At 38.0% G+C, this 13,206-nt stretch overlaps 1 protein-coding gene across 3 annotated transcripts; it reads right to left on the bottom strand.

The window, feature by feature from the left end:
• Window positions 1-240: 240 nt before the first annotated feature.
• On the bottom strand, window positions 241-10,635 carry LOC131602574 (E3 ubiquitin-protein ligase MBR2-like). 3 transcript variants are annotated; one of them, XM_058874724.1, is made up of 6 exons: window positions 10,443-10,635; window positions 7,186-8,837; window positions 6,762-6,812; window positions 992-1,090; window positions 771-914; window positions 241-667 (listed from the first exon to the last, which is right to left on the bottom strand). In XM_058874724.1, exons 2-6 carry the CDS (start codon window positions 8,791-8,793, stop codon window positions 536-538), a joined length of 2,034 nt encoding a protein of 677 aa, XP_058730707.1. In that variant the 5' UTR covers window positions 8,794-8,837; window positions 10,443-10,635; the 3' UTR covers window positions 241-535. The 3 variants fall into 3 exon arrangements, with proteins under 3 accessions (XP_058730707.1, XP_058730706.1, XP_058730705.1); XM_058874723.1 differs by having other exon boundaries at window positions 7,186-8,863; window positions 10,443-10,633; XM_058874722.1 differs by lacking the exon at window positions 10,443-10,635 and adding an exon at window positions 8,937-10,390.
• Window positions 10,636-13,206: the final 2,571 nt, after the last annotated feature.

Here is a 13,206-nt window from a genome sequence, read left to right as displayed (position 1 = left end):
AAAGTATCCAAATCCCTCGCAAAGCAGTAAAAGAATGGAAACACATCAAACTAGTGGAAGGGAGATAATATCAACATTTAGTAAAATTTAGAAGCAACATACAAAAAATTCAAGTGTGCTCAGCTTCTGAGATTATTTTAGAGTGTTAGTGCAAAATGGCATCAACTGAAACCAATAAATCAAACAGATAACGAAAATCTATATCACTATTAACAAGCAATTATGCAGTATACTCAGCACTTCCGCGATCACAACAGTCTTAAATTCATAATGAAAATTAATAAAATTCAAGTGTTTTTAGCCATCATAAAGGACATGTAATTGTCCGTTATCACAGTATAAATGTAATTCTACTATATAGACCTTAACCACCAATGTTCCATTTTTATGTTTTTTTTTTTTTTTTTTGCGTTTTCTTTCTCGATCTTGACAGATGAGAGGAAGTTCATGAAACAAAAAAAGTAATAGATGGAGCCAACAACAATATCAAACTGATAAATGGATATTATATGTATGGAGGGATGGAATCTCCTGGTCACGTGGCCAAGGCTGTTGTTTTGCAAATTGGACACATATTCTTCTGCATTAGCCACTGCTTGATGCAGTTAGTGTGAAACTCATGCCCACAATCCAGCGAACCAATTTTCTGTCCATCAGTATATTCCTCCTGTCATCATAAGGAAGAACAGGATAAGTTAAGGATCCGTATCAGAATAAATTAGACAGACACGTCATTGTATCATACCGGCGGGATCAGCCATTACTCATACCTGACAGATACAGCAAGGTTCAAGATCAGAAGAAGACTCGGTCATCAGAGATGTGTAAAATCGCTGCTTCATCAACTTGTGAATTATATCTTCGTTCAGTCCAGTGCTTACGTCTCCTATACGCTCCCCCAGTGCCAACAATTCCTGCAATCCAAGTTGAAGTCAGAACTATAAAGAGCAACATTGCTAATGGATGGGAGTACCACATATCCTCTATTTACCTCATATGACATGTTATCAACATCAAGACGCATTTCTCTGTGTCTGTCGTGCATTTCAGCCATGCCATGATATAGGAAAGGGTCAAAGAGCATATAATCCTGACATTGCAAATGTGGATTGAAGGCAAAAGTTGTGAAGTTAGCATTCTCAATAATCTACATGCTTCTGCTTGCTTCAAAGCAGATATTTCATATGCAACTTAACTATAAGCATAAACAAAGATATCAATTTGAAAAGAATTGTGAACAAACATAGGTAAAATTGAATCTAAAAACATGTAGTGTAAAGAAACAGAAGATATAACCAGCATTATTATTGATTACATTTTCCAATCAACTCACATACAACTTATGGGATCTAATGTTATGATTGCTGCATACTATTAGCCGGTTCTACCAATAACTATTTCTTAAGTATGACATCCGAAGATGAGTATCTCCCTCAGATAAGAGACATAGGGCTGTGGAAAAATCATCAAGTGCAATAATTGAAGAAACCAATGGCGATAATACGGCGTATTAAAGGAACTGGTATCAAACAGTCCACATAGTTCTTACTGTGCACTAGCTGCACAGTATCCTAGCCCATATAACTAACTACCCCTAACTAACTCCTAAAATCTAGGAAACTGACCCCTAACTAACTAAATTGAGATCTATGGTTCTATACATAGATCTCAATCACTTTGTAATCATTTGAAGAAATACAAATAACAGAAATTGAGAAAACTATATTGAGAATTCTCTCATCACAATCATTACTTAATAGGAATTCTAACATGGTATCAGTAGAAGCTCCCTTCGATCCTGAGGCCTCTGGTCCTCCCACACCAGCGCAGCAGATTGTGCCTTCTTCCCCAATGCGCAAACATGCATTTTCTGCCATCTCTGAAAAGCTTGATTCAGAGAATTACCTCATGTGGTGTAATCAGGTAGAACCTGTAATCAAAGCTCATAAGCTTCATCATTTCTTGCTCAATCCTAAAATTCCAGTCAAGAATGCTTCAATTGATGATGTGAATCATGATCGCATTTCTCCTCAGTTAGAGTTATGAGAACAACAAGATCAATTACTCCTCGCATGGCTGCAATCAACTATATCTTGTGATACGCTTCGCTTTGGGGCGAAATTCAGGCCTACTTCCAACAACACACAGCGGCGAAGCTCTGCCAGCTTCGATCTGAACTTAGACACGCAAAGCTCGAAAACTGCAATAACTCAATTTCTGAATTCCTCCTTCATGTTCAAACGATTGGATCTATCAATCTCATTGGTTAACCGATTTCTCCACGCAAGCACCTTGATGTAATCCTCAAAGGATTAACTCAAGATTTTGAATCTACAGTCAGCTTCAAGGCAGGAAAATTTGGCACTCTTTCCATAGAAGAAGTTGAAACTCTTTTTCTCTGTCATGAGTGGCGACTGGACCGGTTTCACAAGAACACGATTGCTTATGCAAATGCGAATCTAACAGTGACATTTACTGCTTCAAACGACACACCTTAAACAGCGGATCCTCAAGTTCATTTCACAGCGTCAAACCCTAATTCCTCTGTTGAGACTTACTCAACCAGTCTTCAAGTATGTAGAAAGTTTAGACATGAGGCATCTGTCTGCTATCATTGCTTCAAAAGAGATTTCTTCCTTACCATTTCTCAAGAAGAGTCATAAGCATATGATACTCCTTCGTGGCCATCTCATTGCACAGATCACACACTCGAATTCCTACTTCACATGCTCATTCTCAGCCCTTACCATGGCCTTACTCAGCATGGAGTATCTTTGGCCCTCAATATCATGTGCCCTATCCTTCCATGTCACTTCCAGCTATGCTTCAATTAATGATGCCTCACAACACTGCACAAAACTCTGCACCTCATCCATCTTACATCAATCCTGCACAGAACTCAGTACAACAGTTTGCATTTCCTCCTTCAAATTCACATATCAAGTTCAGTCCATGCTTTCCTAACAGGTTCCACACAAGCTCCTCAAGCATTGTATCTCAACTCAGATTTGACTCCTACTACCAATTGGTATTCAGATTCTGGTGCTACCCACCATGTGACTCCTAATGGTGGCAACATTCAGCAACACTCTCACGTTGAAGGCCCTGATCAAATATATATTGGCAATGGACAAGGTTTGTTTGTTTCATCTATTGGCACTTCTAATTTCACCTCACCATTACACATATCCTCTACACTCACTTTACATCATTTACTCCATGTACCTACCATCACAAGAAATTTATTAAGAGTGAATAAATTTGCTAAAGTCAACAAGGTCCTCTTTGAGCTTCATCCCGACACATGCTTTGTCAAATCACAGGCCACTAAAGAAGTCTTACTTCAAGGAAGTTTGGGCAGTGATGGCCTCTACATGTTTCCAAGCCTGATGCTTCAACCACAAGCTTCTTCATGCCTCACCTATACTAATATTATTACTGCTAAAAAATAGTGCTCATTCCTTCTCACTATAGCACAATAGACTTGGCCATCCTTGTACTGAAATTCAAAGACTTGTGCTAAATAATTGGAACATTCCTTTAACTAATAAAGGCACATTGGATTTTTGCTCTTCGTGTTGCTTAGGGAAAGCTCACAAGCTCCCTTCTCACTCTTTTACCATAAATTACACTTCACCTCTTGCACTAGTCTTTAGTGACTTATGGGGCCCTGCTCCTTTACTTCCACAAATGGGTTTTCACTACTACATTACCTCTTTGGATGCACTCACAAGATTGACATGGTTTTATCTTCTCAATAACACATTTGAAGCTATCACCATCTTTGAGCAATTCAAACTTATGATGGAACAAAATTTCCCTTCAAAATCAAAGAAATCCAAACTGATTGGGGTGGGGAATTTCGTCCCTTCACTCAACGCCTAAACAAGTCTAGCATTCATCATAGGGTAATTTGCCCACACACACATCATCAAAATGGGGTGGTGGAAAGTAAACACACACATAGTTGAAATGGGCCTCATACTCCTTTTTCAAGCATCCTTACCCTTCCAAATATGGGAATGTTGCTTCAAGCTCTAGTGTATATCTCATCAACAGACTTCCAACCTCTTCTCTAAGTTTTCAAGTTCCTTACACTAAACTTTTTCGCACTACACCTGACTACAAGTCTCGAGTGTTTTGGCTGCTCTTATTTCCCCCTACTCAGACCTTACAAGTTACAACAAGCATAAGCTACAGTTTAGGTCTCAAGGGTGTCTCTTCTTAGGCTACTCTACATCCCACAAAGGTTATAAGTGTCTTGCCCTTAGTGGTAGACTATATATCTCCAAGGGTGTAGTTTTAAATTTCCCTTATCATAAGTTATTCTCTCCACCTTCCTCTCTCCCCACACAAAGCAACACACACATACCTGCCACCATACATACTGTCCCATACTCAACTACTATCAGTTCTCAACCCATTATTGCCATTCCTACACCATTGACCTCTACTGCAACTCCTGAACACCAACCTCCAGAAATTCAGCCTTCACCCGTTGAATCTTCTTCAAGGATGTAGTCTCCCCAATGGCTTCTCCAAGTCATCCTCCCAAAACTCACCTATTCATCCTATTACTAAGCCACAACCAGTCAACACTCACCCCATGACTACTAGATCAAAAGATGGTATTGTGTTCCTAGACTACATCACACACTTTTAATAGCACATGCTTAACCAAGAAATACCAAGCAGGCCCTCTCTGATCCAACATGGTTGGCCTCAATGACTCAGGAGTATGATGCCCTAGTGAGGAATGGAACTTGGTATCTTGATCCTTTGCCTCCTGGCAAACTTTCTATTCGGTGCAAGTGGGTGTTTAGGGTCAAAGAAAACCCTGGTGGGCCCATAAAAAAAGACAAAGTCAGGCTGGTTGCCAAAGGATTTCATCAAAGATATGGGGATGATTATACAGAAACATTCTCTCCAGTCATAAAATCAGTCACTGTCAAGATCATACTCCCTTTAGCATTGTCTGAGGGGTGGCACTTGCACCAGCTTGATGTCAACAATGCATTTCTGACTGGTCTTCTAGAAGAAGAAATGTTCATGACTCAACCTCCTGATTTTGAGTCATCCAACAAGTCTTTAGTGTGTAAACTTCATAAGGCGCTATATTGGTCTAAAACAAGCCCCTAGGGCTTTGGTTTGATAGACTCAAGAACTCTCATTCATCTTGGATTTGCACCAGGCAAATGTGATCCCTCTATTTATATACTCCAAAGGTCCCAACTTGGTCTACATGCTAGTTTATGCTGATGATATCATCGTCACTAGTAATAACAAGGTGTTCGCTCAATCTATGATTTCTAAGCTTCACTCAGTGTTCTCTCTCAAGGATCTAGGTCTCTCAAGGATCTAGGTCAGCTTGACTATTTCTTAGGCATAGAAGTCAAGAACAAGGATAATGGATCTATGTCACTCTCCCAAGGCAAATACATAAAAGATTTGCTCACCAAAACCCACATGCTTGAGTCCAACCCACTATCATCTCCTATGGTGGCTGGCTTGAAACTCTCAAAAAATGGCTCTGATACCTTATATTATCTAACCATGTATAGGTCTATGGTTGGAGCCTTACAGTATGCTACCATCAGTAGATCTGCCATTTGCTTTACTGTTAACAAAATGTGTCAGTTCATGGCAGCACCTTGAGTCTATTCCGCCAGTTGCCAAACGAATTCTCAGGTATCTTAAGGGCACCATCAGTTGGGGTCTTCATCTAGCACCTACCATACACTTTCCTATCTCTCTTCAAGCTTTTTGTGATGCTGATTGGGGGTCTGGGTCTTTCTAGGTCACACACTCATTTCTTGGTGAGCCAAGAAGCAACCAGATATATCTCGCTCCAGTACTGAAGCTGAATATCACAGCCAGGCTCTTGCCACTTCAGAACTCCTTTGGATCCAATCACTTCTCCAAGAGTTGGGAATCTCCTATGCACCTCCAACCAACTGTGGTAACATGAGCACCATTGCCCGAGCTCATAATCCTATTCTCCATGCTCAAACTAAGCACATGGAACTAGATCTCTTCTTTGTCAAAGAGAAGGTGTTGGCAAAGCAACTTCAGGTTCTGCATATTCCTGGATATCAGTGTTGTCGATGGCGGATGGCGATCCATGGCGGAGAGCCAAAATTCGACCATATCGCCGCTTTGTGACGCCGTTATAGCGAACTATGGCAGAAAAACCCGCAATATCGGCCGATATTTACCATCGCAGCAAGCCCAAAAACCGCCATGTATATCCGCGATAGTGGCCATGGCGCTGCTATTTGACACTGCGGCCAGATATCAGCAGTGTGCTGATATTCTCACCAAGGCCCTGCCACCTTCCAAATTTGGGGAGTTCAGGAACAAGCTCACCGTGAGGGATTCATGTGTCTCCCCCACAGTTCAGCTCGCAGGGGATATTAAGGAACTGGTATCAACCAGTCAATATAGTTCTTACTGTGCACTGGCTGCACAGTATCCTAGCCCGTATAACTACCCCTGACTAACTCCTAAAATCTAGGAAACTGACCCCTAGATTTAAGGAGCCTTGTAACTAACTAAATTGAGATCTATGGTTATACAAATAGGTCTCAATCGCTTTGTAATCATTTGAAGAAATACAAAAACAGAAATTGAGAAAACTATATTGAGAATTCTCTCATCACAAACATGGCTGAATAGGAATTCTAACACCCCACGAAACAACATATGCATGCCATATTTAGCCAATATATATAATCATCATAATCATAAACTAAAGTTCAAACCTCAGCTCGTAAGCTCTCACCCCTCCGCATTGCAATCAAGACTTGGCGAATCTGTCACATAGAACAACTGCATAGTTAGTTCAGGTAGGCACCAAATTTAGCTAATTTGTTTTTCAAATTTTATTTGATCGAAATGCTTATTAATTGGCTGATAAAAATAAGCTACGCTGCTTGTAAGGAAACTGAAATTATAAAAATGTGGCAGCAAACAGAAATAAGAAGAATATCCAGACCATAAGCAATAGTATGAATCAGTGAAGTTGTACTATTTATTCACCAATAAATATTTCCTGCTGTTTGAATTGTAAATCCAGGCTATTTGAGCATATTTAGTAAAGGAATATCATCATACCAGCATGGCATAGCCTTTAAATAAAAGTCAGTGCAGCATATCTTGTAAAAAGTAAGAAAGTAGAAATAATACCTCAGATATGAGCCGGCGTCTTCCCTCATTGTCAGCGGGTAATGTTCGCAGTGAATGAGGAGCAGGGAGTACATCCCCCCTTCTTTCCATCAAATATGATGTTCTTGGATGTGGTTGACTGCTGCTAGAACCCTGAGAAAAAGAAAGAGGGCCGGAAGTAGAGGGGGAATGGCCATTATGAGCCCCAGATGCTGAGCTGATTGATGGAAAAAGGGACCAAGGACTGAACTCTGAAACTCTCTGTAGATTTTCTGTTGGGACTTCATGGTTAAAAGTCCAGCTAGGATTAGGTAACGAGTGGACATTTGAACTAGATCCAATCCAGGATGGAGGAGGTATACCTCCGGCGTTGTTCACATTATTAGAAGATGTATACCAACCTGCAGGTTCATGTCCTGAAGATGCAGGCAAATTCATGGGATGCTCAGTACCATCTCTTGGGAAGATTCTTAAGTTAAAATCTTCGCGTACTGCTCTTTCTCCCGAGTTATAAGAACTTGATGATCTGGCCACTCTATGATTAGCACCTCTATTCCACGGAAAAGGATGCATGTGTAGGGAAGGTGACTGGGTTTGTGGCACAACAGAATTAGCAGCTGTTACTCCAGCTGTTAACCTCAAATCCAAGGACTCGCTAAATGAGAGAGAGCCAGGTGTTTGATGTGGAGAAGGATAATTCTGATGTCTAGCACTCCCAGTTGATGTTAAATTGAGAGGTACAGATTCCGGATGCTGTAAATGGGTTATTCTCCTATCAAAGTTTCTTAGAGGCCTTTCCACATTTTCCGCTACACCTATCACTGAAGGGAACATATTAGAAGCTTCATTTCTTGTATTCTGCTGAAATGGAGGGCTAGTAACACGAAAATCGTCTAAAGGTGACAGATCACCTAAGCTTCCAGGAACATTAAGATCAACAGAATCAGCAGGCCAGTAACCATTTTCAGTTTGTACAAGAGAACTCGAACTTCCCCCGGTACATAGTTGCATAGAACTACCTTCAAGGGTCTTTCTCTTGCAGGAAGGACCCCAATTAGCTAAAGAAGAACTTGAACTACTGCTATCTCCCCATGCCATGTATCCAGAGCTTGCAGACGAAGCTCCTGTGTGATTGAATGACGAGCTGCCAAGTATTATCTTCTCTCTATCTAATCCACCTGGATTGGTGCTATTCCCACCACTACCAGTTTCTTTTCCTTTCCCACGGTCAGAAGAGTTGCCAATGTGCCCCATACCGAGATTAATATTCTGAGCTGTATGATTAGAGCTGGAACCTTGCAAAAAGGAAGGATGAATTCTGGATTGGTTCCCAAGTAATTGCCTTTCTTCAGGTCTCTGACCATCCTCGGCAATAGCACTACATGAAGAAGACAATCTATGTTCTGATATTAGAGCATCATCATTGACTTGGTTGATCAGATTCAGTCCAGAACTGTGTTCACCGGTATTCCAGCCATTAAAGGTCACATTAGGACCACTACCACGTAAACATGCAGTCTCACCAGAAGACCCCCTGTAATCTGACAGTCGAAAATCTACTGAATTCTGCACATGATTCAAGGAAGACTGATGATTCATATCAGTGCCGTTAGAACTAGGACCTGGCATCTTGCTAACAATTGCCGGGAAGGACCCAATAGTCCTCCTTTGACCTTGCATCAAAACCAAGATATCCCACCTAAATTAATGAAAAGAAAATACATAGATAATCAAATCTCAAGCTATGTATAAAATGCACAAAAGAGTCGTACATATAACCTGCGGATGACACATTGGCCGTAAAACTGAAGTATATAGCATGTTTTGCTAGACACACTAAGAATTAACCCATTTTATTGATGCAATAAATTGAGCATAGATACATAAGCAAATGTGACTGAAACAATTTGCTATGAAGCAAAAACTATTCCAGCAACACATGAATAAGATAGAACTAGCTAAAAAGCTCAAACATGTATTGTTGTTGGACCAATAATTTCTGATTCAATGATAAGGAGCTCATATACATCCTCGACAGAAGATCCAGACAGGACAAATGAGATAAGGGGGAAAAAAACTAATTTTGTATATGTTGATTAGTGATTATTTCCATGACAATTTTACACCCCACATACCAACCAAGACAACTGTAACAAATTTGAATGCTCATCACTGTTGCATGTTTAATTTCCACCAAGATAGCAAGCAAACAATTAACCTTTAAAAACAAATCTCCAACTTTAAAACATCTCCCAACTGTTGGATTATTGAAACACTAAGGTAAACTGGATGTGGTGCTAGTAACGACAAAGCTATGAGAATTATGGTTAAAGCAAAAGAAGAATGTAATTCTTTCGGGAGGTTATATAAAAGGCACAATAACTTCAGAAGGAAAGGAAAAAGGTTGCATCATGAAGAAGTGAACCTCCGAAACAGACACTACACCGAGTCTTAATATCCTTAGGCCAATTGAGCTACAAGTTGGGTTGTAAACATCTTTAGTTTTGACAATACATTATCTCCCGGAAAAGAGATTAGTAGGCGTTCGGAAGGGTACACGACAAATGCAAAGGGACCAAATGGAGATGAAGAAGAAAAAATCATATACATAACAAGAAAACCAACTATCCATAAAATTCAAGAAATTATATTGTGCTGAAAATTTAATTTAATCGCAGAAACAGTTTTGGTAAAAGGAAACTAAACAATTCGAAGAAGCTAAATAATGATTAATCAACATCTCTATTCTCTAAGAGTATTAAGATTTACAATATATCTCAATCGAAATCTTTTCCTCTCCCTTCATTTCTCATCACTATACCAAAAAGGGAAATTAACTCAGCATCCTAAGACACAAAAAGCTAACATACTACACAAGCTCAACAACAATCAGGTTCAAATCAATAACAACAAACATCTCCAAAATCATCAAAAGAACGAAACTTCACAGTACCCAATCCAACATTCCTACCCTTTCAGACGAACCAAAACAAACCAAACCAAATCGATTATACATATTTGAAACAAAGGGGTAGAGACAGATGAAGAAAAAAAAACAAAAAATTGAACACGGAACAAAATAGCGTCGACGCGATCATCAAAACAGAAACCGAAAAAATAGGATGTGAGAATTTTTTAACTGAAAAAAAAAAAGTCGAATTCAGACAATTTTTTAACCACCCCTAAAAAATCGCTTTGCAAGAAAAAGCATAGTAAGAGCGTAAATTGAACATAGAAGAATGAAATTGATGATAGAATGAAGATGAAGAAATGATTACCAGAGAAGAAAGAGGATTGATTTCTCGATTAGAATGGGTGGGTGAGAGGAAGAAATTGGGGGTTCTGAAGATGATGATGATGATGCTTCTTCTCTTTCAACAATTACTGTTTTTTTCTCTATCGTTTTTTTATAATATTAAATTAATAATTAATTACCGAGAGAGAGCAATAAGAATGCGACAAGGATAAGAGAGTATAGTAATCTTATATCTTGAAAATCCTAATTTAAGATTTTTTTTTAGAGAGAGAGAGAGAGAAAAGATATGCTTATGCTCTATGGTTTTGTTTGGTTCGTGTGTTAAGCGGTGTGTTTACAATTATTACAAGAAGTAAAAGTCGTCCGAGAAATGCGTCAATAAAACAAAGTCATCCGTAGAATATTCGGTCTATTTCTATTGCTTCTATTCTTTTCTATGCTTATGATCATCAATCAAATTAGACCATTGGAGTGTTGATTTTGTTAGGTTAGATTTCTAAATATCTTCATAAATATTTATTTCATGGATGTAATTTGATGTATGCTTAAGAAAATGTATATGTTGTTATGTTATGTATACAAAATAAAGATATTTGAAAAATAACATTACTAATATTTGAGAAGAGATAGAGAATGCAAATAGAAAAATACTTATATGTTGCATTATTAACCCCCCAGTGTATTTTTTACTACAAAATAATGAAAATCTATATAATATAAAAAGATAACATGTTCTAAATAATACATGCCCTCAATTCTGGGTTGGGTTTGGGTGACTTTAGGGAGGGAAAGTCACCATGACTTTGTCTCTATCTCTCTCCTATATCACTCTCACTCATCTACTTTCCCTCCAAATTTTTTACTTTCTCTCTCCTAAAATAAAACTAAAGTCACCAAAGTTATGGAAACCCAAAGTCACCTAATCCATTCCCCTCAATTCTTGATCTGCCAAGTGTTTATTTTAGAAGTAAATGGAGTGGTAGACTTTACTTTTTTTCAACTAAATTATGTATGTTATTGAAAAGCCACTTTGGTTTCACACGATGGTTGTAGTCTTAATGATGAAATATCAACGGTTTATTGGTTCCCAACAAAACATTTTCCCCAATTCAACGTGTCAATCAATTCAATCTTAATATATATCATCAATGGTTTTGTCACCTACTCCCCAAATTTTCCTAACAATTTTCTGTCATCTCCCATTCATTATTCATCCTTCTTCTATCAATCTTTGCTTATATTTCTCCTACCAACTATTCAACTTGTCAATTAATCTGTATTCATCTTTATTTTAAGTTGTGAATTTTCATCATCTATTTCTTCGTCTCTTTTTATCTATTTGCCACAACTGAAGACACAAAACATCACATATAAGTAAATCATTCAATATGATGGTTTACCATCTACTGTTAAGGAAGAGTAATGGATTTTCTATTTAGATTTTTTATTTGAGATATTGTTTAGTTTAGATGATTCTTCAAGAATAACAACTTGTGTTTATTTTTTATGAAATCCCTCATCTTTTACCTATGAAGAAGGATTTGTGTTTGAAGGAGAGTTTATGACATGAACACTTCCTTATGAATGTGGATAAGACTTTACATGTATGGTTATTGGTTGTGCAATTGGGATTGTTGAAGATGTTGTAGCTAGATTGAAGACTGAAACAGGTGAACTGGTAAGGTTTATTGAAGGTAAAGGACTATCGAGTGTTTCCTGATTTGTTGGAGGTAAAGGAAAATCGTTTGTTGCAAAAGGAATAACACATCCAAACGCGATAGTACCATCATCAAAGACTCTTGCATCAACCTGGATTTCGCAAACACCATGCTCCCTTTTGCCAACACTCACTGGAATTTTGTTTTTGATACACACCTTTGGGTTCCTTGTTAAAGTCCACCATAAAATCTAGCGCTATCTTCACTACCTCAATAGGAGAAAGTGATTTCGATTGAAACACCAAGAGATTCCTAGCACACCAAAGTTTATAGATCATCGAACAAACGAGATGCACTGCCCATTTATCCTTCCCCAGCAGAATAAATTCCAGCCATGAGAGCAATTCAAAATCATTTTCCAGACGGAACCCCATAATGGAGGAGAGGAAAGTTTGTCTCGCGAAAACACAGTTTAACAAAATATGTTCAGCAGTTTCCACCTTATCATCAGAGAATGGGAATGAGGGATCAATAAGCATACCTTTTTTTCCTCAAGTTTCCCCTTGTAGGTAAGATATTCTCGGCAGCCCTCCAAATGAAGTTACGCACCTTGTTGCTGATAGGAGCTTTCCAAATGAGTTGCCACAGTTTTTGGTGATGCACATTGGATGGGCCAGGATGTTTGTTAGCTTTCTCACTTATACACAAATGATACGCTGATCGGACCAAGTGCTCACCGTCTTTCTCATAATGCCAAATCACCTCATCTTCTAAATTTTGTAGTGAGAGTGGAATACTTAGAATAGAGGAATACGCTGAGTGGAATACTTTGAATTGTCACCTCAGATTAAATTTTTTTTAATTATAGAAATACATATAAATTAAGTTAAATACATGTCTCACGTGATTTTTTATAATATTAAAAAATTCTATATAGAAATATACTTTCAATAAGACAATCAATACTATTAATTTATTTTAAAATATGAGAAATTAAATACATATTAATATACTAATTAGATTTTTAGAATATCAATTAATAAAATAAATCTATTAAATTTATTGAACATACTTTTTTTAATATATTTTATCATGTATTAAATATTTATAAATAGTATTATTTTTATA

This window comes from Vicia villosa, linkage group LG5, assembly GCF_029867415.1.
Source record: "Vicia villosa cultivar HV-30 ecotype Madison, WI linkage group LG5, Vvil1.0, whole genome shotgun sequence".
Taxonomy (NCBI): Eukaryota; Viridiplantae; Streptophyta; class Magnoliopsida; order Fabales; family Fabaceae; genus Vicia; species Vicia villosa.
This window is presented reverse-complemented; position numbering and strand designations above follow the sequence as displayed.